Genomic DNA, 24,101 nt, shown 5'->3' on the forward strand with positions numbered 1-24,101 from the left:
AACGTTTTCTACCTCCCCTCATTGGGCCCCCGTCCCCTGTTGATGGCAAACAGCCAGGGCATGAGGAGGGGTCCTCAGAGATGAGGGTGGGACTGCGATCTCAGAGGTCTCTTCATTTAGATCTCTTTACCTGAAATGTTCTTCAAGGTAGGCCCACCCCTCCAATAGCAAAACAGGACAGTCCCCCAATAAGAGCCAGCTGGGTTTTCCACTGCTGTATGTCCTGAAGAAGAGAATATCCTGAGCCCTCCACTCTGTTCAGATCCTGCTTTAGTGGTGTTCAGTGGCCACGGAGTTTAGTTAAAATAAGATGGTGATAATCATGGAGCTGATGACCTTACTAAGTAACCTTGAGCCAGAACCTTAAAATCTTGGTGTCTGATCACTGGCATCTGAACTTCCTCCACGGCTGTTCTGTACAGGCACATGATTCAACTGCTTTAAGCTTCTCTCTATCATTTTCCCCATGTGTCAAAACGGGTATGTTGGTACGTTATTAATTACATCTACTTCCTTCAAAGGTGGTCTTAAAAACATTTGGGTTTACTTAAATTATGATTTTAAATTTTGCTTTAAAAGTTTAAACACATTAACTGAAGCCAATTAATTAGACAACTATTTTTTTCTCTTCTATTTCAATAATAAGTAGATTCACACATGTGACTCAAGTAACTCAAGTGTGTGCAGTAAGGTAGTAGAGACATTTTGATATATTGTGTGAATGTAAATTGCTTAGACTCAGAATCCCAAATTAAGATAAGCAAGACAGTGCTGGCGCCACTGAGGTGTACTCCAGAAGTAGCCTAGAGGGAAGGCGGATTAACTAGTATTAACCTATTGAAAGTGAAAGTGTAAGCAATTTTGCTTCATACTTTCTAAAAGAATGTGCCCCATACATCACGGAAGGCTTTCAGAACTTTCAGACACAGGAAACCAGTTTCATATCTCAGAAACTTAATCTCTGGTAATTTTAGTAACATCAATCCAAAACTCATAAATCCAAAATGTGAAATGCTTAAAAGTATAGGAGGGGAAAAAAAGACAGTTAAAAATAAGATTGCTTCCTTCTAAAATTGAAGAGCTTAGGGAAAAAGGGAAGAAGAATAAAGATGAAATGCCTTTCAAATTATTTAATTTTATTTATTTTTTAAAAGTTAATTCAAGCAGAGCTTGGGCTTAGTGGCAGAGTTTTCAGACTTACTGTCACTTAGCTTTTATTTTATGATGAGATGACTGTTGAACCATAATAAGCACATCGAATTTTTAGTATTGAGACATTTTCTTAATGTAATAGCAGTAAATCCAAATCTGAAGCCAGAAGTGGATTGGTTTTTTTTTTTTTCATGTTTACATAAAGATGTTACTTAACGAAGCATTAGGAGACAAAGCCAAGAAAAGAAATGAAATGGTAGTCAAGCCGTTGTGGCTCAATGATTGGGGAACATGCCCAGGTTGCAGCTGGATCCCCAGTAGGGGGCATGCAGGAGTCAGCTGATCAATGAGTCTCTGTCATCATTGATGTTTCTCTCTCTCCTTCTCCCTTCTTCTCTGAAATCAATCAAAATATATATTTTAAAAATAAAATAAAAAAGAGATGATAGAGTAATGTGCTCAGAGGGAAAAGAATATATGCAAGGTATACGGAAGTAATGTCACTGGAAGATGTTACATCTTCCATTAACATCATATGCAAAGGCCAATTCTGCTCTCAGCTGCTATAATGAATGAGAGGGTTACAAGGTGTCAGATGTGATTCTCCAAGATAGGAACCAGAGCAGACTTTTCCACTAAAAAATATGTGACTTTTTCTCCCTCCTAAACTCTCATTAAAAACAATTGGGTTTTGCTTTTATATCCTTACAGGGTGTCCTTTTCTATTCTCTTTCTGGCTCAAACTACAATACATGATCCCTGTGGATCTTTTTAAATCTGTCCTTATTACTGGTGTAATATACATCCATTCTATTCTCTGTCCTGTAGTTATAATTATTTGTTACCACTTTAAATTCCTTCTCTTTTAAGATTAAAATGCAAGCCAGTTTTGCCCTCACTTAAGAAATCTTGAAAAATATCCATTTCATTTTTTCCTCTCATTAACTCCCAATACACACATATTTCCTTTCTTTGAAATTCTTTTGTCATTCTACATTGTCTTTTATGCCTTTCCTCAGTCTTAAAACTTTTGTTTATGATGCACCAGGTGTCTTTCATTGCCTACTTTAAATCCTTCTAAAAAAAACAAAAAACAAAAAAAACCAAAAAACAAAAAAAACTCATGTTTTCCCCAGGGAATAGCTAAATGTAATGGTTTTATTAGCCATAAAAGTTTGTATTTGTACAACAAATATTAGAACATTTGATTAACTACCGAGACAATGTCCAGATGATTTACTTTTTCAGTTTTTATCTAAATAGTTTATTGTGTTTTAAGCATGCCCTCCCATCTTTAGGTTGCAAAATGTTCTTTATAAGTGTTAGTCAGTTTTTTGTGGATTTCCAATGCTTAATATTTTCATGATTTTATCAAGCCTGCTTATATTTTATAGATAGTCAAATGCTGCAGCAGTACTGCTTGCTTTAATATGTACAGTGGAAGAACCTCAATGTTGAGAGTATAGTTGTACACTAACTGGAGCTCTTTCTGCTACTGCCATCTAGTGGTCCTCCCTAGATGTATTTTCCAGAAGTACAGTATTTTTGTTTTGTTTTGTTTTGTTTTTAGAAATTGTTTGTAGGCAGAATCCAATAGCTCTAGATATCCAACTGGAAGTCATAAAAGTTTTATTTTACATTGTATTGAATACCCTGTTTAATACTAGCTAAATAAGAATAGGGAAAATACTTTACCTTTCCCATGAAAATAAAACCTTCACAACTTCCTAGTTGAAGATTTTTTCTAAATGTTCCAAATGCTGGTGCCTAAGGAATGTGACGTCAGAAGTGCCAGGATCTCTCCTATGCCCACATGCCGCCCACGCCCTGCCCCTGTATTAGCCAGCATGGCTCATGAGGTGTCCCAGCATCTGTGCACAGGGATTCTGAGCCCCCTGCACCTGGCCAGGGGTAGACACGATGCAACATCCACACCTGCTCATTTCTGCTCCTGCTGAGATCTGAAGCTGCTACTGGCACTTAATATTCTGAACTATGTGCAATGGTTATGCAGTGGAGAAAGAAAACTATTAGAACAGTGCCCAGCATCTCTGCCCATCTCTACACAGGCATCCCTGTGACTTTTGAGGCTGGAAGAAGAGAATCAAGTGAACAAATACTTCGATAAAGAGCAGCATCAAGACCACTGATAGCTAGTTCTTCCTGACTAATTAGCTTAAGGATGTGTTAAAAGTGTTCTCACGTGTGGTAGATTTCGGACAACAATATGTCCCCTGCATTTAGCACAGTTCCTAATAGACAGTAAGCACTGAAAATATTGTTGAATGAATGAATTGAACAGACCGGAAAAGTAAGTGCTCCTCTGAATAAGGAAGGTTTTGCTGAGGATGTTGGTTTGGTCTGTGAAGCAGAGCTCAACATATCCTTATGTTTTCTATGAATCCTGTGACTGTCCATATTTCATTAAGTGATGAATGAAACTAATTTTGAAATCTGACATCTTTGCAGGTCTCTACCAAAACCCTTTTTGCCAATATAACCTGTATCGTTTATATATCATCTACCACCTTCCAGGAGTAGAGTTGCTTGACCGAAATCGTAAGGACGCCTTTTTCTTGCTGAGAAATACTTAAGAGGCAGTCATAATTCAGTGGTTTAAAAATGTTGAATATCTTTGAAAATAAATTTCTGTGTGAATGAAAGTCTTAAAATTTTTATTGAAAGTTTTGCTCTATGAAACCTGCCCTACTTTAGGAATGTATGCCTCTTGACCACTGTCTTGGAAAGGTCATCTCATTGAGTGTGAGGACAGGTCTCTGAATTCTGCGTTAGACACTAGTGTGTTAAATGCCAAATCACTTGCCCACTGGTACCTTAATTTCTTATTTCAAAAATGAGAGAATTGGACTAAATCTCTTAAGGTCTATTTAAGTTCTAAAAATCATGAAATCATGTACTTTGAAATTCTGTAAACATATACACTGAGTGGCCAGATTATTATGATCTCTGAATGCATAATAATCTGGCCACTCAGTATATATATATGAAGCCTGGTGCATGAATTCGTGCATGGGTGGGGTCCAGCCAGTCTGGCCAGGAGGAGGGGACATGGGCGGTTGGCCGGCCTGCCTGCTGGTCGAATTCCTGGTCAAGGGACAATTTGCATATTAGCCTTTTATTATATAGGATATACACTGAGTGACCAGATTATTATGCATTCAGAGATCATAATAATCTGGCCACTCAGTGTATATTAAATGCATATTATCAATGATAACTTCTTTATGAATATATCTTTAGACATTGTAGATAAACCAGTATGTCTGATTCCTATAAGCTACAAAAATGGTCAGTGCATTAAGTTATACATTTTTGGAGGCCTGCTTTATCAATCTGTCTACTCACCTTTCTGTCTCTAGGTTTGAACATTCTTAATAATTACTGAGCACCTTCTTAATGAGGATTTATCAAAACCTTATGTTTATGCCTTCTCGTCCCACAGCCCGGAGGGAAGGAGGGATGTATCAGAGTTGAGATGTCAGTCATCCATGGTGATGTGTTAGGAAGGGCCTGGGAGACATTAATTAGGGTTGATCATGCCTGTGGCCTGAGGGGCATATATTGGGCACTTGTAAGATTATGGGGATGACTGTGATAGCCCTTCACAAATTAGTTTTGACAGGATGTTCACATACAATAATTCAGATAAAAATACAGGGTGTCCCCCCAAAAATGTATACTTTAACAGTTGTTAGCTCAATTTTGAAAATGAAATGTGTTTTAATAAACACTACCTTTATAATTATTCAAAATGTGTGTATACATTTTTTGGGGACACCCTATATTTTTGAAGGTGTTCAAATCTGTTTTGAATTACTCTGCATAACTATTTTTAATGCTATGCAATAACATTACTTTTTGCATTTATCAGAAGTTACAGAAAAAGAAAGAAGATCAATGATTACCATTTTTAACCATAAAAAGGCTCATCTTGTTCAGTCAATCGCATTCAGAGGAAAAGCAGATGCCTCATGGAATCCTAGATCACCTTTTAAGCAAAAACCAGCCAACACGGTACCTAAAGGTATTTTGCAAAAAAAAATGAAATTATAATTTCTCAAACTTTTGGGTAATTTGATAATAATAACTGTAATTTATAATAAGTTAAGTACCAACACAGTGAAACAAATATTTGTAATTTAGTCAAATTAAAGGGATATGCAATTCTTATCTTCATTTACCTATATTAAATTAAATGAGATGATATAATAATAATGAGATATTACGCTGAATTCCTTACCCCAGTGTCTAGCACAGTATACAGGGATCAGTTAGTAAACTATGGTTGTTATTATACCACTATCACTAGACAGTTTCACCAATTAAGGCTGTAAGTTTTTGATGATATAGAAAATATATTCAGGAGAAATAAAGATCATCCATAATTTCTCCACCCAGAAATAAGTGCAGTTAATATTTTGGTTATTATATGCAAGTATAAGTTGAATATATTCTGATGTTTTATTAATTGGAATTAATTTCTTGTATGTAACAGAAATCCAACTACAGTGCTTTACACAAATAGAGGTTTATGTTTTTCACATAGTAAAGAAGTACAAAGGTAGGGTTCCAGGTTAGTGTAAAGTTCATTGATGTCATTAGTGTTCAAGAATGTAACTATCTTTTGTTCTACTATTCTTAGTGTGCTTTATGGTTATAAGGTGGCTGCTGCACCATAAAGAGGGATTTAAAAAGATACAAAGACAAAAGCCTTTTCCTCATGATACTTTTCAAGCATACACTTGAAAATGAAAATACATTCTAGAACAGATTTTCTAAAAACAAAGGGAAAAATATGAAATTGGAAAAGAGTTTTGAAGAAATTACCCAGAATGCAGCTGAGAGAAAGATATAGAAAATTAGCTGTTGAGATAAGCAAATATTAGAAAGGTAAGGTTCAATATAAGTTTAATAATCCTGAAGGAACAAAAAAAAAAATAGAGAAATTGGGCAGAAGATAATGTTTGAGGTAATAATGGCCAAGAATTTTCCAAATTTGGTAAATGATATAAATCCTTAGATTCATCAGACAAAACTATTCCAAAGACATAAAAGACTAATAACAACAAAAATCCACATCAAAGGCAAAATTATCTTAAAATAGAGAAGAAATGTAAATTTACCTACAAAAGAATGATTTGTAGATTCACAACAAGCTTCCCAACTGCAATTATGGAAGTCAGAAAATAGTGATCTAATACCTTTAAAATGCTAAGGAAAAGTAATAGTCAGCCAAGAATTTTACAACCAGCTAAATTATTATTTAAGACAGAGCAAGAAAAGAAGAAAAATGAGGGCAAAATTGGGACTTTTTTCTTAACTATTGTGATATTTTTCTAATATAGAAAAAATTGAATGTTAAACACTTGTATATGCCCATGTATATTCAATAGTAATATTCTGCCATATTCTCCACCCTCCATTTAGACTTTGCCTTATGTAAACTGGAAAAATAAAAGTATCGTTGAATCATTTAAATACTTCAGTCACAGACATTATGACATTTCACTCCTAATTCGGCCAGTAAATTTTAAAATCACATTGTCCTATAGAGCCACAATGCCATTATCACACCTAAGAAAAGTAACATTTATATTATTAAATATGTAATCCATATTCAAATTTTCCTAGTTCCAAGATGGCTTCCATAGCTGCTTTTTCAAACCAGAATTCAGTCAAGATTCATTATTACAGTTGGCTGTTATGGCCCTTTAATCTCTTTTAATTTAGAATTGATTCCAAAATTGTTTCCACGACTTTTCGAAGAGACCGGGCCAGTTATAACAATGTAGAATTTGCATGATTGTTTCCCCAAAGTGTCATTTAACTTGTTGCTTCATCCCTATATGTCCCATAGAATAGAAGAAATGCCTGGAGGATATGTTCTGGATGCAGAATAATATAGTGTAGAGCAGTGGTTCTCCAGGTGTGGTCCCCAAACCACCACCACCAGCAGCAGCAGCAGCAGCAGCGGCCACACTTAACAACTATTGGTTACAAATGCTAATTCTTGTCCCAAATGAGAGCTACTACATTAGAAATTACGCAAAGGTGGGACTCAGGAAGTTGTGCCTTTCAGGTGATCTGTGCATTCTCCAGTTAGAGAACAACCAGCATAGAGGCAAGAGCATGAGCTCTGAGGTCAGAGTCCCCTGGGTTCGAGCACCATCGCTGCTAGTCAGTCAAAGCTGTATTTTGGACATTAATTTGCTTCAGCTTTCTGATCTGTGGGAGACTTGAGTCAGCACTTGTGAAGGGAAGGATGCCATCAGCTCCTCTCTGAAGGCAGAGGCTGCGTGCTCCCTGCTGCTTATGGATTGGCAAGAGCTCGCACTGTGGGCTTTGGTGGCCTAACAGGTGCTGCTGCATTCCATCTCTAGCCTGGCGCTAGGTCTTCTGAAGAGGAATAAACAACGCAATGACAGTCTCTGCAAGATACCAGAAGAAGGCCAAGCTTTGAGGACTAGCCTTTGAGTGCCAGAGCTAGGGAAGATGGAGAGTCTTGTGATCTAGGATTTGTTTATTCCATTTCTTTGAAGTTAATGCCAAGAATCCAAATGGTTTAAACTGCCCTAAATATTTCTCCTCATTTGGTCTATTATTCCATTTGTAAATGCATATGACTATATAAAAAAAAGAAGAAAAAGGATCAATTTCTGTACATAAGACTCAGTATCTCAATTATAAAAATTCCCACTTGGATTCTATTATTAATTAAATTGATTAAGCATTCTGTCCTCAGAGTTTTGAGATGTAGATTGCATTTAAAAATCTGCCTCAAAACCTAAGACAAACCTAAGGCACTATATCTAAGAGAAAGTTTCGTTGTAGGGTTTGGTATCAAGGTTTTTTTGATGGATTGGATTATTCATTGAAATGCTTGCTTGAAAACCAGAGACCTATGCTCTTGACTTTTTCTTTACAGCATTGCTCAATTGTTTTAAAATGCTAAGTAAACATTTGAAAGATACTAATTTAGAAATTATTTTTTTTAGGTTTTGTATTTGGGAATAATGTAGACAAGTAAGTGATTTTAACTTTAACTTCATTATTGAATTATTTATTTCATAATTCTGTTATCCCCTAAATTACTCCCACTTCCCAAAATAGATTTTAATGCATTAATAAAAATGACTATCTCTTCAATAGAAAAAAAATGCTATCTTTCTGTGATGAGTTCAAGCTATGTATTCATATTTGACATATTTACACTTTAATATTATTTTTATAACCTAAAATAAATGAAAATGTGATTGGATTTGTAAAATAAAACTTAATAATTATTAGCTATTACAGATAAGAGCCTTTATCTTTCTTACTGTTCCCCTAAATATTCCCAGTGACAGCAATTATTAATATTTTATATTCACTGAAATTTACATTTTCAAAAGCAAATACTTCATTAAACTATGAAAAATATTTCAAATTCATTAATATTGATGAATTTAAAAACCATTACTCTTTTAATTTTTAACTTAGGAATTTTGTTTTGAAAAATATTATCCCCAAGCACATTTATAAAATATAGCATAATATAGGAAATATTCCAATAAAATGTATACAAAATACTAATATACATACAAGATCTAGAAATATTTTAATCATTTCATTTAACACTGGTTTAAAACATGAATGTATACATTTGTGAGACCTAAACTGTAATAGCTGATCCCAATATGGTAAAAAACTCTATTATTAAAATAAACAATATACATAATAAAAATAGCATTGCTTCTCCTGAAAGTCATTTGTCAGTAGAGCCCAAAATGTATTTGTTAGTGGCACCGTAGAAAATGTGGCATTGATATATTTAAATTAAAAATTCATTTTGATCTAATTGACATTTTCTAACATAATTGCCATTTTTTCAGAATTGTGTTTGATGATCCAGAAGATGCTGTTTTTGTCAGGTCCATGAAGAGATCAGCGATGACTTTCACCTCTCTGAACTGGAGCACAGTTCCCAAACGAGAGGAAAAATACCTTGAAGACAAAGGCACAAAACCTGCTCAGATGCTCACAATTACACTGAGATAACCCTGGTCTTCTCGGAACCCTGGTGGTTCCAGTTGTGTATTAAACTTCTCTGTGATTAGCATTGTTATCATGGCGTTATTTGAAACATCCTATCTAATAAAGAGAGAATATGCTAATTGACTCTCACACCGTCACAAAGATGGCGGCACCCACAGTCACAAGATGGCGGTGCCCAGTCCCCTCAGCCCCGTTGGGGCAGCAGGTGCGCAGCAAGGCCGGGCCTGCCCCCAGGCGGGCCTGGCTGCTCTGCATGCCTGCCTCTGGAGTCCCCCAATCCCCTCAGCCCCCCAGCCGCCCAGGGCTGGCCCGAGGCGCAGGCAAACCTCGGATGGCAGCTGCCCAGCCATCCAGGGCCACCTGAGGCTCAGGTAACCAGGGTCGGCCGAGGCTTGCGCTGCTGGCAGTGGCGGCAGCAGAGGTGTGATGGGGTGTTGCCTTCCCCTGATCGCTGGGTCACCTCCCACCCCTGAGGGCTCCCAGACTGTGAGAGGAGGCAGGCTGGACTGAGGGATCCCCCTCCAATGCATGAATTTTCATGCACCAGGCCTCTAGTTTAAATATAAACATAAATGCTAATAATGAAAAATTCCCGCATTTGATGTTATGTTTTTGTTGAAGTAAAGTGTATATATAGAAATGTATACAAATCATAAGAGCTCGACTCAGCAAATTTTCAAACAATGAACACGTCCATGTAACTGGACCAAGAACTAGAACATTACTAGCACTCTAAACGCCTCCTTGTTCTTGTCACCAGTACTATTACTCATTACTACCTGTACTTCAAAAGTAATCCCTGTCCTGATTTCTAAAGTGTACATGAATTGTGTCTGTTTTTGAAAGGCATATAAATGAGATCACAGAAGTGGCATTATTTTTTGTCTGGCTTCTTTTACTCAGCATTGTAAAATTCACCCATGTTGTTGCTAATAGCAGTAACTCTATGGTTCTCATTGCTGTACAGTATTGCATGGTATGATTGTACCACAATTCGTTAATCCAGTCGGCTGTTTTGGAGGCATTGGTCATTTGCATGTGGGCTAATAATCCGAGCTTAGCCTAGCCACAAGAATGCCACCAGTGGAAGGAGAAACTAGAAAAGCTTTCAGCAGTTGCGTGGGACTGAGACACAAAACCGACGGTTAAGGTAACTCACACACATCACTGGTTGTCTCTAGCTAAGATAAAGAGCAATGATCAAAAGCTTATAAAAAGCAGGGTGACATTTCCCCCTTTGCTGGTGCTTAGAACCATCACATTCTGTTACATAGATTTAGAGGGTGTGGCAACATTCGGTTTACAGTTGTTCATATGGAAAACAATACAATACTGAGTAAGTAGTAATACAAGATTAAACTGTTTTTGCATACTCACAGCTGAAAACCTATGTTTGCCTCACCCTGACTAGAAGTGGGCTGAAATCAGCATGGGCAGGAGATGAGAGCCCTGGAGGGAGCAGTGAGCTGTCAGTGAGAATCTAGAACCAACTTTTACCTGTGGACCCCTAGGAGCCTGTGCACAGCCAGTCTGCAATGCCGACGTGCTCCTGGCAGAAGGTGACAGCTGAGAGAGAGACAAGGAGTTTGGCATTGATGTGGGTGCGTGGCTGATACCAAGGCATACATGATGGTGTGGCTTCCAAATTAGGTCATAGAAAGAATCAAAATGTTCTCTTGTTCTCTCCTAAATCATGTAACTCTGCAGGAAGCCAGCGGCCATGTGTGACGACACTAAGGCAGCCCTCTGAGGAACTGCCTGAGGCCTCCTTCCCAAAGCCAGGGAGGACCTAAGGCCTTCCGCCAACAACCATGTGAGCTGCAAGTCACCCTCCCGACCCAGTTAAAGCCTCAGATGACTGCAGCCCTGGCCGAAAGCTGCTCTGCACCCTCCTGGGAAACCCCAAGCCAGAACCACCCAGTTAAGTGGCTCCTGTATTTCTGGCTGGCTGAAACTGTGTAAGATAATGCTTATTGAGGCTTCAAATTAATAAGCTTTTGGGGTAGCTGGTTACACAGTAATAGATAAGCAATACAGTAATAACCCCCGCATAATCCATGGTGCTAGAAATGTTAGCGGGAGGTAAGGATGCCTTGTGAGGTGTCTGGCAAGCTCTGAGAGTCACAGTTCAGTCTTCAAGGGTTCCTGAATAAGGTCCCTTATCAGCGGCAGAGAACTAGTCACTGTTGAGTTAGTTCTTGACATGCGACTGCATCCCTTCTAGAACTGAGAGCCTGGCCATTAGCCACTAAGTAACAGTCTGATCAGAGGTACCCCTCAGGAGCTGAGTGTATCAAACTCACCAAGCAGTAACATTGGCCGGGTATAGCAACAATCCATTTCATGATGGAAATGCATACTTAAACAGGATCAGGTTTGAGCTGGTCCATGAGTTGCATAAGTATTAATTTTTAATTAGATTTGTAGTAAGTTTAAGGATGGGATATTGTAATTTCCAGATTAACCACTAAGAGTAGTAAAAGAATGTGTAGTTTGGTATTTTTAAGTTTATAATCACTAAAATGTATTCCAATTACAAAAATATGGTTAGGACTTTTTACTTAATCTCCTTTTAATATATATTTTATTGATTTTTTACAGAGAGGGAGAGGGATAGAGTTAGAAACATCGATGAGAGAGAAACATCGATCAGCTGCCTCCTGCACACCCCCCAATGGGGATGTGCCCGCAACCAAGGTACATGCCCTTGACTGGAATTGAACCTGGGACCCGTCAGTCTATAGGCTGACACTCTATCCACTGAGCCAAACCGGTCAGGGCTTTAATCTCCTTTTAAATATTTCATTTGAATGAAAAGACTTGCTTTAAAATGCACTCAATACTGAACATTTTTATTCAATAATGAAGGGCTACTAAGTGTCTGAGATTGAAAAACACAATATTTGGGGAGAATTACAAAATGGAAGAGATATGATCCTTAGTTATATAACCTAAAACTCTACAAAATGGACGATGCAATTGAGAGGGCGCTTTTAATTAAGATATATTGGAGTAATAAGACTATGCTTAATCCTACAGGTTCTATTTGAGATGTTTCTTGATAGCATCTATATAATAAAAGCCTAAGAAACTGTTACGGAGGAATGACCAGAATGAACGGTCGCTATGATGCGCACTGACCACCAGGGGGAAGACACTCAATGCAGGAGCTGCCCCCTGGTGGTCAGTGCACTCCCACAGGGTGAGTGTCGCTCAGCCAGAAGCAGGGCTCACTGCTGGCAAGTGCAGCAGCGGTGGCGGGAGCCTCTTCTGCCTCCGTGGTAGCACTAAGGAGCAGTGAGCAGGCGGGCAGTGAGGAGCGAGGGGTCCTGGACTGCAAGAGGGCACAGGCCGGGCTGAGGGACCCCTCCCCTCCAGTGCAAAAATTTCTTGCATCGGGCCTCTAGTATTGAAAATAATATACATGGTTAAAAAAAATAACTGGACTAACCACCTGTTTTGATGGTGTTATAATGGAAACATCTATTTTTGGTTATTTGTGACAAAGGATTATAACCAGAACCAATCTCATTTTCTCTTAAACCCCATTTTCTGACCACCCCTTTCCTGAAATACATTCATGGAAAATTTTGATACTGACACAGTTTATATGTGAGGTCCTCTTTGTCCAAGTTCCTATTTATGTCAGTTATAGCTGTGTTAGAGTTCTGATTTATATCAACATTCATTTCAATGAAGGAGAAAACTACCTCTGCATTGCCACATTTCTGGATTTTTCTATTTCCTTCTGTTTTTTTTAGTAACTCTCTATGGTATCCAAAGACAGGGACCATGATGGTAATACAGAATGATGTCAACACAAATCCAAAACAATTAAAAATCAGGGACCTCAGGTAAAAAACACATTTGTGGGTCAGGGCAGCCTGGGAGGACATTTTACTATCCAAGGTTTACCCGTGTGCAGATGAGGTACCTTGATGAATGAAGGGAGGCTTGTCATGACTGATAAGTTCAGACAAACTCTGCCTGCTGCATTCCTAACCACTAACAAGTTTACTCACATGCAGCATGGTATAGGATGCTCCAAAGATGTATGTGTTTTAAGGAAAGAGAGAACGAGCAAGATAGAATAATTTGATCAGTGAAGCGAAGTGAAGTGAGAATTCTAGTTGTTTTATTTGCAATTATACATATTAAAACAATTATTGGTCCTGGCCAGGTAGCTCAGTTGGTGAGAGCATCATCCTGATATGCCAAGGTTGCTGGTTTGATTCCTGGTCAAAGCACATAAAAGAATCAACCAATGAATGCATAAATAAGTGGAACAGCAAATCGATGTGTTTTTTTTTTTTCTCTCTCTCTCAAATCAATAAGTTAAAAACAAACAAACAAACAAACAAAAAGCTATTACTACTTTGGTCTCCAATATTTGCTAAGCTTTCTAATATGTACCACCCCTGAGCAATAAACTATGAAATAAGATGTGAGTTGGTTATATTAATAGGCACAATTTATTTTACAATCAACACAAAAAATTATGTAACACGGCGCTGTCTTCAGCCATCACATTCTAACTATGTTTAAATACTGCACTCTAAAAACTGATGCCGGAACATTCTACAAAGGACAATTATAAATCAGTTTTTGGAGAGGAAGGGCCACATGAAAAGCTTGCAGGAAGATAAAAGTCAACCTTTCAAGTGGAATATGGCACATGAATTAGTTTTACAATTGTGGAAACTATGTTTAGCCGTTATTTAGTAAAAAATCCTTTTCTACACAAGCCGAGATAGCTCTGGCGATGCCTTAGTGCCTCAGGGAACCTGGTATTTCTGAAGGTACAGACACTGTATGTAGATAAAACATCACTGCAGGAAGTACATACAGTTCAGACTGCTCAGGATAATTCTATAGAAAACTATAATTAGCTGGAATCTGGCAGAGATCTTTAAACACACAGCCTTTCTTTATTTCCTTATATCCTACTACATAGAACTTCACTATTGTAAATGCTATTTATATGCATTTTATTCACACAAAAGTTATGATTTTTTTTAACTACCCATCTTTGTTGCTATAACTTTTTCTTTCTTAAAAATCTCCTCTCCTACACCTGTCTGACTTCACCCTTTGTTTCCTAGAGCCTCTATTTCTTCTTTAAGGGGATTTTCTCCCCTTTGAGAACAACTGCTGGAAAGCTGGGCTCCGAAAGGAAGTAGAAATGTTTCTCCTGTATTTTGAAAATTAATTTTTTCCCATAGGAATATCTGTCAAATTATAGAACAGAAATCAGGGGGAATTAGAACATGGTAGACACAGCTTTGCTGGCAAGCATCTATTCTAGGAAATCCTGCCATGGTGCCATGCGCTGTCACAGGCAATGGGGACAATCCCACACGTTCTCCGGCCCTGCAGGGTGAGGACCATCCGTGCTGGCATGTGCTCTGGCTTTTACTCCTCAGATGCCAGAGGACCTGCAGTAGCCTCCTGGGAGCACTCCAAGCCAGCATCACACTGCAGAGAGGCCTTCTCCCCTTCCTCAGAACCCTTAGCATCGCTGTCCTCCTGGGGCACTGCCGGTCCAGCCTCTGGCTGCTCTTCATTAACACCATTCGAATCAACATCAAGTTTGCCATCTGCTAAAAAGAAAAGTCATTTTCCTTTCGCTTTCCGTGTATTATTTCATCTTCATAATAACCACATGAGAGAAATTATCTCTATTATCATTATTTTACAGGTGGGGAAACTGAGGAGAGAGGGTTTAGGGTTCGCTAACTTGCTCAAAGTTCCACAGCTAGAAGAGCAACAAAACTGGCATTTGAACTCAGGACTCTGGCTCCAAAGCCAGGCCTTGAAATCAGGACTGTTGTTTGGGATCTGACAAAGTCTGCTTTCGAATAGAGCTTTGCCATGAATTAACTTGATGTCTGTGGGTTACTGTCTGTACAAAGTTGTTTCCTTACCTACAAAGTCAGGGATAGTAAAACCTATCCTACATTTGTGGCAAATAACGGTGTTTGTAGCACTTAGAATCGTGTGTGGCTGTGCTGATGTTTAGCAACTGGGAGTTCCCACATTGGCGACAATCTGTCTCTCACAACTTGTATAGAACATGACCAGTTGTTACTCGCTGTCCTCGCCACATAGGATCCAGGTTTCATCAGAAAACAGGCAAAAGCATGGCCATCAGAAAGCCTATTTTCTTCACAGTTTACTTATACAAATTGGATTTAATTTTTTACAGATTATGCAATCCCACTAATACTGTTTCTCAACCAAGTAGTAAAGGGGACATGGTCCCTTGAGGGGTGAAAGGAGGAAGTATTTAGTATCAAAGTCACCTGAGCAACCTTTTAAAACTACAAGCACTCCGTAAAATGCATGATATATACTCTGGGGTTTGGCATAGGAGTGGGGGCAGTTCTCCCCCAATACTGCTGAAACAATTCACTGTTTCTGACCAAGGTAAGTCATACACTTTTGAGGGAGGGAGAGGAAAAATACTATGGAACTCACTGTTCTGACACTTAGAGAAATATAACCTGTGCATTATTAGATCTGCAATTCCATTGGAATTCATAAATCTGTTCTAATTTCACCTGCAGTTTTTAAAATTAAGAAATTTAAAGGCTTCTAATCTTGAAATACTTGGCTAGCCATTAGGGGAGATTTAATTATTCCCTTATTCAAAGACCTTAAAATGCTTTGTGAGCAGAATGTAAGTAAATACTCATTAAGAGGCCCACAGTTCCAGAAAGCAGAATGTGGAATAAAATCAGAATTTCATGTCCTTTGTTTTCCAGTGGCACCTAAGCTGACTATATCCTATAAATTATCCCCCAAAAGCAGGGATTCAAAACAGGAACACATTTGAGACCACACAGAAGTTAGAGATCCTTATACTGGTCACTCAAACTTCATTAGGCCCTAGAGCAAACTCAGGTCCTACGGGCCCTGTTCATATCATCCATCACTCCCTCCCCACTAAGCAGCAGTGCCAGCTCAGCTCTTATATACGCACTGTTCTCCTCGTCACCCTTTTCTTTGGCAGCCTCCAATTGTTGTTTCTCGTAAATGTCCTTGAGATTCTTACAGATTTTCTTATGTGCAAACCAGTGTGTTTTCTGGCAGGTTTGGTCACAGTATATTACCTGAAAAGCAATTGTAGGTTTATTTGCATTTAAGAGCTATGACTACAGGATTTTTCCATTATGACATTAAACCAAGAACCTCGCTGTGAAAATATTAAGTTTTCTATACTTTGTTTTGAAACCATGATGTGTGCATGTGTATTGATGTATATTTGTAATTTTTAGCTTGCACTTTATAACAATAATGGATACATAACTAATGGTCTATGAAAGACTCTTTAACAAATGATTTATCTGAGAACCTACTATGTGCCTGAATTGGTACAGTGCAATTGTTGTCCCAGAGGAAGCTACAGTCAAAAAAGAGCAGGATGAGGCTGCATGCAGGGAGTCAGAAACTCGGCCTAGTACAGGATGTAACAGCAATGGGAACACAGAGGAAGCAATGACTCACTCTAGCTGGAGGAGTCAGTAGACAAAGAAATGGGAAAAGCATTCCAAGTGTAGGGACTATCTTGTACAAAAATGCAGGAAAGGAGAAGTTAAATGACATGTTCAAGGACAACAAGAGTTTTGAGTAAATGAAGCTTAGACTTTTGCAAGATAATATGCCAAGCATTTCAGTAGCCCCTTAAACATAAACGGCGTTGTAGGTTGTATTACTGGCCCTAGTTCTTCATCCAAACGCTTTCCCATGTGACTGCGAAGTTCTTTTTACTGAAGGAGAGGAAAACTGACCTTAAATTTGGCCATGTGACTTGTTTGGGCCCAAGGACTGAGATAGCATGGCAGTTTCAAGGCTGGACCTCAAAAGCCTCATATGTGTTTCTATTTGCGGACTTATACTTCTGCCATCACCACGAGAACATGCTCAGCCAGGCCTGCTGGTCCAAGGAGGATGAGATACATGGAACAGAATGTTCCTGGCTGAGCTCAGCCAACCACAAACATGGGAGAAATAATGATTGTTGTTTTAAACTCAGAATTTTGGAGTGTTTTTATATGCAACAATAGTTAGCCTATATAGACGGTCTCATTTAATTCTCACAACTCTAGCCCATTTCACACATAAGGAAACTGAGACTCAGAGAAGTAAGAAATTAAAGGAGATGAGGCAGGAGAAGTAGGTTACAATAGAATATAATGGGGTACAGAAGAATGTGCTGAAGAATGTCAACCTTAAAACAAGAAGAAATTAACATTATCTACAGGGTAAAGTGAATGTACAGACACATGCATATGCGTAATACCTGAATGCAAGAAAAACACAACAAGCAGATATTACTGTAAAGAATTATCTTTACAAAGATAATTTTGGCAGAAGTAGGTAGTATAGTCCAGAAAGCTTAAAGATTGATAACAGTCACAAGGAAGTTATAGTTTTATAAGGAAGAGCTGATAAAGAGATTATAGGTCAAGTCAATATCAGAATATTTAAGATTGTATACTTATAAATTGTCTTATTCTAGGCTCTCTGCACAGCCTCGGTCCCCTATGTATGACCTTTTTCCTATTTGCTCATATCCATTCATTTATTCACATCCTTTTCTTCTTTGGGGTGGTCAGCACAGAAGTCGGGGCAGTCTGGGCATTTGGCAAAGATAGGGCACAGAACTACACTTATCCTTAGCTCTCTTCCAAATTACTTTTCAGTGTTAGATGAAATATTTTATATCTAATGTATTAGAATTTATTAGAAAATTAATATCAACCATTATATTTACAGAATATTAAAAAGCAATTATCAACTTGGATGAAATCTAAATCAGATGTCAATGAATTTCAAAGAACTTCATTCTTACCATTTTGCATACTGAGCATCTTTTACTTGCTCCCTTTTCTCCACAGGTGGTACAAAATTCAACATCCACAAAACCCACCTGACCAGTGATGGCTTGCGTAAGTACAGAGAACGCAGTGGGATCAGAACCCTAGAATGGGTATAAAGAAGAGAAGAAACTCTCTAAAATGACCATGGATAGATTACTGAGATGACACTTCATGAACAATTTATCTAGAAGCAGACGCACAAGAGACAAAGTCATTAAGGTTAGCGACTGCATCGACTTCATCGTGACAAAAAATACCCTTTTGATTATACCATTTTCTATATAAAGTATACGGGAGGTAAGTCATGGCTCCAAATATTCACAGAGAAAAAGTTGGCCCTTTTCTAGAATAAAAGTTTTATCAATTAGGATTATCCAATAAGCCCACAAAGATTTCAGATATAAGACAATGAACTCAGTGGGATTTTCTTAGAACATTGTTTTACACTGTTCTGTATACTCAAGATAGTCAAACGAAATATTCAAAAGATTTAAGAATTATTTTAAAGTAGCACTCATTTTGAAATTGTTATGCTCCTTCTGAAAACAAATAATAATGACTGGGTTTCCTTTTATATTAAAGTGCTAAGAATTCTCTTTTGGAATAAAGATAGTGTAAATGGCGAGAAAAAATAGGTGAAATGAAACCTCAGATACTAGATATTTAAGTTAATATATTTTACCAGGAATAAAGGTCTATGGAAGTTATGCTCAAATGATGGTGTGCATTAGAGAACTTGCTTAAAATTCAGATCTATCGGCCATCCCATACCTTCTAAATTAGAATCTCTAAAGATGTGGTGGTCCATGTACCTGCTTTATTACAGATAATTCTGAAATACACTGAAAGTTTGAGAATTATTGGTACTTAATGTTACACTAAATACTTATTAGCCCATGTAATTTTTTTGCCTCAAAAGTGGCTGTTAATCTGAACTATTGCTTCAGAAAAAAAATTGATGACACAGCTGAGTAACCACATGGAATCTTTCTTGTCATTACTGGGTGACAAGAACTCTTTCTTGCTATATAAAATCTAGTCATCTACTTGTTAAATAAGAATCTGTTTAGGTTTCAAAGCTCCACCCATGGAAGACAGTCAGACTAAAAACAAACAGGATACTGTATCCAGAGTATCCTATAAAATCAGAGACCTCGGCTAGCCTTCCAGAAGTTAAGTCATGCACTATGAATTGATAAAGCAAATAGCTTTAACAGTATAATCTGTTACAAGGCTGGAGCAACATTTCTTAAGTGTGTCCACGCGTCACACTGCCTGTTGAACTTTGTGACATAGCCAGAACTCCACACTAGGCAGAGGGAATCAAAACCTCTGCAGCAGGGTCCTGGCATGAGCACTGTCAGAAGGGGCCAGAGGTGACCCCCATGGGAGCCAGCCAAAGAACCACCATGTTATGAACAAAGGTTAGCATTGTTTCAATGCTTATAAACTTGCAATATCACAAAACCCATCAGGAAGTAAACAGTGGTTATCTGGGACACTCACAACCACAGGCATTCCAGATAAGTAGTTTTCCAGAGAACAGAATATATAACTTAAAGAACAAAAAAATTTGAAGAGAAATTTTTCTAAAATGCACTAAATCCTACTTTATTAATAAACCTCCTCTCAATGACTCAGATCACTAGGATAAACAATCAGTGTACTCCATCAACTCTAACTACGATATTCTATGATACAGGGCTAAGATGAATTGTTGACCCCTACACTGATCTGCTTTGACTTCTTTTTAAAGTACTCTGGACTGCTATTTTTAGTTTTTCTGTTTTCCTCCTCAAAGGCAGAATGTCAACTACCACTTGTTAGTGCTGGAAATACCCCATAGCAGCCATTGCTAGTTGTTTATCTGCTAATCATTTCCCCAACTTCCTTACTAATGGAAGCATAATTTTGTTTGCAGCAGCAGTATTTAGACCAGCCAAAAGTACTTCTTTTCCCAGGCTCCTGTGCAGCTAAGTGTGGTCATGCAGCACAGGCAGCGGGGTTCTGGGACAGCCTGCTTCCCAGCTATAGGCCCCGTTCCCTCTTGCCTGCCTGGAATAGGAATGTGAGCGTGGGTAAAGAGCATCAGATGCCTTGCAACCGTAAGGCCATAAGCATGAGTATGAAAATCTACACAACAAAAGAATATTGCATGGGAAAATGTTTGGGTCCCCAATCTATTTATTTCTGAGCCACTGGGCCAGATCTGGTCTGCCTACTTTGGGGCTTCTAAGTAAATAAATAAATAAGTCCTTATTTATTTAATTTATGGTTAGCTGGAGTGTTGATATGTACAGCCAAACACATTCATGATTAATAAACCACCCTCATAACTAGCTAACTTTAATCTCCCAAAAGCTTAAGCATTAAATAGTCAAGTATATTAAACAGGATAAAGCATCTCTATGGGAAATCATTGCGAGCTCTCATGCATTAATCAACGCATGAGGTTCGTGAGATCATCTTGTCTGTGCAGGTCTCTCTTATTTCGTGATCCTGAATAGGTGAAGTTTTAATGTAAAAGGAGCACCTGGAACCCATTTCTAGTCCTGATGTTTCTCACTGAAAAAGATACAACACCCTACGGATGCAGAGAAGAAGCAACATTGTCACTGGAAGGGAGGAAGCCATGGATGGGACGAGTGTCAGGATCAATTTCTTACCTAATAGACTAAGGCTGATAAAAGGATTTGATTGAGATGTATAAAAGCATGACTTGTATAGAAAAGGTGAACAGAAACCTATTCAAAACAGTGAAGGAAGGAAGTGTCCTATGAAATACTGCTTAAATAAATATAGGACAAAAGGGCAATAAGTACTTTAAAGAGCAGATAAAGTTAACATTTATTTCCCATAGTTGCAAAGTATAAATAGATTTCTTTTTTTAGAATGGAAAATTTATAAAGTCAGAGGCAGTAAGGTAGACTATAAGAAGCTGGAACATACTGTAAGATAGTTTATTAGGACATGCAATAAGCCAGTCTTCATCCCTTCACCATTCCATCCAAAACCATCAGCCTGGACAATCAATTCCTACTTTCATCTAGTGCAGGACCTTGTCCTAGTTTTTCACAAACTACCGTGAACACGTGTGTATCTGTATGACATAGCAGATGTGTACCCACCTTTCCAGGTTCACAGAGGTCTTTAAAATGCAGGTCACTATAACCACCTAGACTCCGACATAGGGAATTACTGTTTATTAAACCACAAGATATAAATGGAAGAAAAGGATTAGAGGAGGGAAATGGATAAACAAACAGGGTTAACCAGAAAACCTATCTCTACATTTGTTCTTGAAAATTTTCTAAAATAACAATTCCTCTTATTAAATAATTAATTAATGCTAAAGAGAACCTGCCTCTCATTGTACAAAATATGCTGGTTAGGTCTTCCTGCTGGAGCGAACTTAGTGATAAGAGCCTTACAATTTCAACGGGAGCGATGCTTCGCACCAGCTGCTGGAGGAGTGTGGCTTCACAGTAAGGAAATTTTCTGATACTTTCTCTAATGATCTTTTCTTGATATATCGGAAAGCCATCCGAAGGTCGGCCTTTTAATAAGCTGAAAGATAATTTTCAAACAGTAATTGGAGTTGGATCACTCAGCATTTCCTCCCAGTTTAACCCATGAACTTTTAATAGCTTCTTCGTGGCTATTTAAGATTGTCATCATCTCTTTAAATCATGGCTAGACTTGATTCAAACTGCTGTTCTGCCTCCGGGTCAGGAGAGATCTTGTCAGCAATAGGTGCCTGGAGAGGTATTTATGCAAGTGACCCCTGCCATAAAGCACAGGGAACACAGCTATCAGACTCGCTAGTTACTTATTACCATGTTGGTTATTTGTACAAAGAATGAGAACTCTCAGCAAGTCACACCCTTCCGACTGAGTTTACTTTTTCTCGGGAAAACTAGGAGAACTTGGTCCCTGGTGGTTAGAGAACAAAGGTAACACACAGCTGTCCCCGGTACAGTAACAGAGACACCCGGAGTGCCGTGACGAATCCAGAGTACCACCTGTGCACAGAACACCTGTCCTCACATTTGCACTTGGGCTGCTTTCTAGCTGTCTGACCTTATGCGTGCTATTTCACCTCTCCGCACCTCAGATTCCTCGCTTGTAATGGGGGATAACAAAGCACTGTAGAGAGCACAGAGCAGAATAATCAGTCTGCAGTCTAAGTATAAAATTGTCCCTGTTTCTTGCAGACTGAAGGTGATCCTAAAAGTAACAAACTGCTACTAAAATACTTAAACTTTAAATCTATAACGAGGCTTCGTATAATAAAACATTCTATGTGAGTGTATTTTATACCTGGCATTGTAAATACAGTACCTTTTGATCAGAGTATCCAATTTATTCTCTCCATCTTTTAAGAAGTTAATACATTTCTGAAAGATGCAGCTGATGTAATGCATTTTCATAGCCAATACTTCATTCATGTCACTTTGCTTCATACATTTCTCACAAACCAAATCCATCACCTTGTAGCACTTGTTCAGAGCTGCTTCTTCTGCCAGCAGAGGGTTCTCATTTATAAGCATCACGATCTAAAAGAAATTCTAGTGAGACTTTTCTGTATAAAAATTAGTCACTTTTAGTTGATTTCCAAAGATTACCAAGGAAAGTCTTTTTTACAGCTACAGACTTACTACGTTAATTCAAATTAGAATGCAAATGGCCTTGATCAAAGTTACAAAACTAATACAGAAGGACTCTGATGTTTTGGAATCTTTTGAACTTTTTATGTCAAAGTTACGTGAGCTGCCATCCACAGTGTTAGCTGGCTACTCAGAGTCACGGTTTCAGTATCTGTTAAAAGTACTTTTACAAAGATAAAAATGGTATATTTGCACACCCTTTATATATAGAATCAAATCAACAAGTGGTCACTTCTTTTAGTTAAAATCACTGAGCTTTAGAATTTCATGGCTAAAAGAATTACAACTCTCATTAATTCTTACTAATTTTAAGGAAATGACATTTTTATAGAAATAAGTCTATAAATGAAAGATGTATTATTTTCTGATTAACTACATTTCTCTGTGGAGATTTTCCCTATATCTTCTAGCATCCACAATAATGAAAATAGATAAAAAAGGAAAGCAAAAATAGCTTTAAAAGGAGGAATATTAGAGTGATTAAATCTGATGCTTTGAGTCCCAAACTTCCCAGATATGCTCAAATTAAGCTTAAACTTAGTGTAGTGAGGAGTATTTTTTTACCGTCTTTGTTATAAGGTAGATAACATGCAGTAGGTCTGCAGAGAACAGCTGTAAAAATCCAGTGGCATAACAGTAATGTAAACATGTGTATAACATGGGCACAATTGCATACACTGAGCAGAAAGTCAGTATTTGTTAACCAACATGTTATAGCTAAATACCTATTCCAGATAATGTAAATGTTAGGGAAGAACAGGCAGTAGATTTCATGAATTAGATCCTTTTCTTTAGACATGAAGAAAGATAATTTGTTAACTTAAGTAAAACACGGGCCTAGCCTCCTACTTGGAAGTTTTATATACGCAGATTAAGTGTTCTTGTGAAATTGAAACTATTTTTACAATACTAGATTAATATATAATCTTGTATTTTACTTAAAATATAGCACTCAATAATCAATTATTAGAGTTCATGAAATAAGTATAATTAGAATCCCCATTGGTAAATTTGCTGACAACTTTCCCTACCATAACACATATCAAAATTTAACTGTGGTAGTGAAGACGCATGAATTAGTTATTTATATTTCTGCAGTCAACTACAATCATTTGAAGATGTTTATTCAATACTTTTGTATACAGCATTTATAATGAAAGCATAGGATCTTAAACCAAGATCTTCAAAAAAACCTCAAACAGAATCCAGATTAATGGTTTTTTGTTAAGGTATTAGGCTTTATTTATTTCATAATATACAGCAATATACACAAAAAAATGTTACATCACCACAGCTCTACCATGAGCTTATAGAAACATTTACATAGCTGCACACAAAATGATAA

General features: G+C 37.8%; 2 protein-coding genes across 3 annotated transcripts in view; one reads left to right on the top strand and one right to left on the bottom strand.

The window, feature by feature from the left end:
* Positions 1 to 9,467, top strand: part of LRRC72 (leucine rich repeat containing 72) — a gene marked incomplete at its 5' end in the record, with an annotated part of 33,052 nt that extends 23,585 nt beyond the window's left edge. Inside the window, 4 exons of the mRNA XM_080665212.1 lie at positions 3,622 to 3,711; positions 5,045 to 5,197; positions 8,169 to 8,196; positions 9,045 to 9,467. Of these exons, the coding sequence (XP_080521338.1) occupies positions 3,622 to 3,711; positions 5,045 to 5,197; positions 8,169 to 8,196; positions 9,045 to 9,210 (437 nt within the window). The 3' untranslated portion in view covers positions 9,211 to 9,467. The remainder of the gene's footprint in view (positions 1 to 3,621; positions 3,712 to 5,044; positions 5,198 to 8,168; positions 8,197 to 9,044) is intronic.
* A 2,567-nt stretch (positions 9,468 to 12,034) lies between these two features.
* The window catches only part of ANKMY2 (ankyrin repeat and MYND domain containing 2), a 35,540-nt gene continuing 23,473 nt past the window's right edge, over positions 12,035 to 24,101 (bottom strand). The window contains exons 6-10 of one of the 2 annotated variants that reach the window (XM_080665303.1): positions 22,431 to 22,645; positions 21,521 to 21,656; positions 18,062 to 18,190; positions 16,190 to 16,319; positions 12,035 to 14,804 (exon numbers count right to left, since the gene is read on the bottom strand). In XM_080665303.1, the coding sequence (XP_080521429.1) occupies positions 14,620 to 14,804; positions 16,190 to 16,319; positions 18,062 to 18,190; positions 21,521 to 21,656; positions 22,431 to 22,645 (795 nt within the window). In that variant the 3' untranslated portion in view covers positions 12,035 to 14,619. Of the gene's footprint in view, positions 14,808 to 16,189; positions 16,320 to 18,061; positions 18,191 to 21,520; positions 21,657 to 22,430; positions 22,646 to 24,101 lie in introns of both variants that reach the window. The other variant, XM_080665302.1, reaches the window with a different exon arrangement.

Source organism: Plecotus auritus (assembly GCF_963455305.1).
Source record: "Plecotus auritus genome assembly, chromosome: 4".
Taxonomy (NCBI): Eukaryota; Metazoa; Chordata; class Mammalia; order Chiroptera; family Vespertilionidae; genus Plecotus; species Plecotus auritus.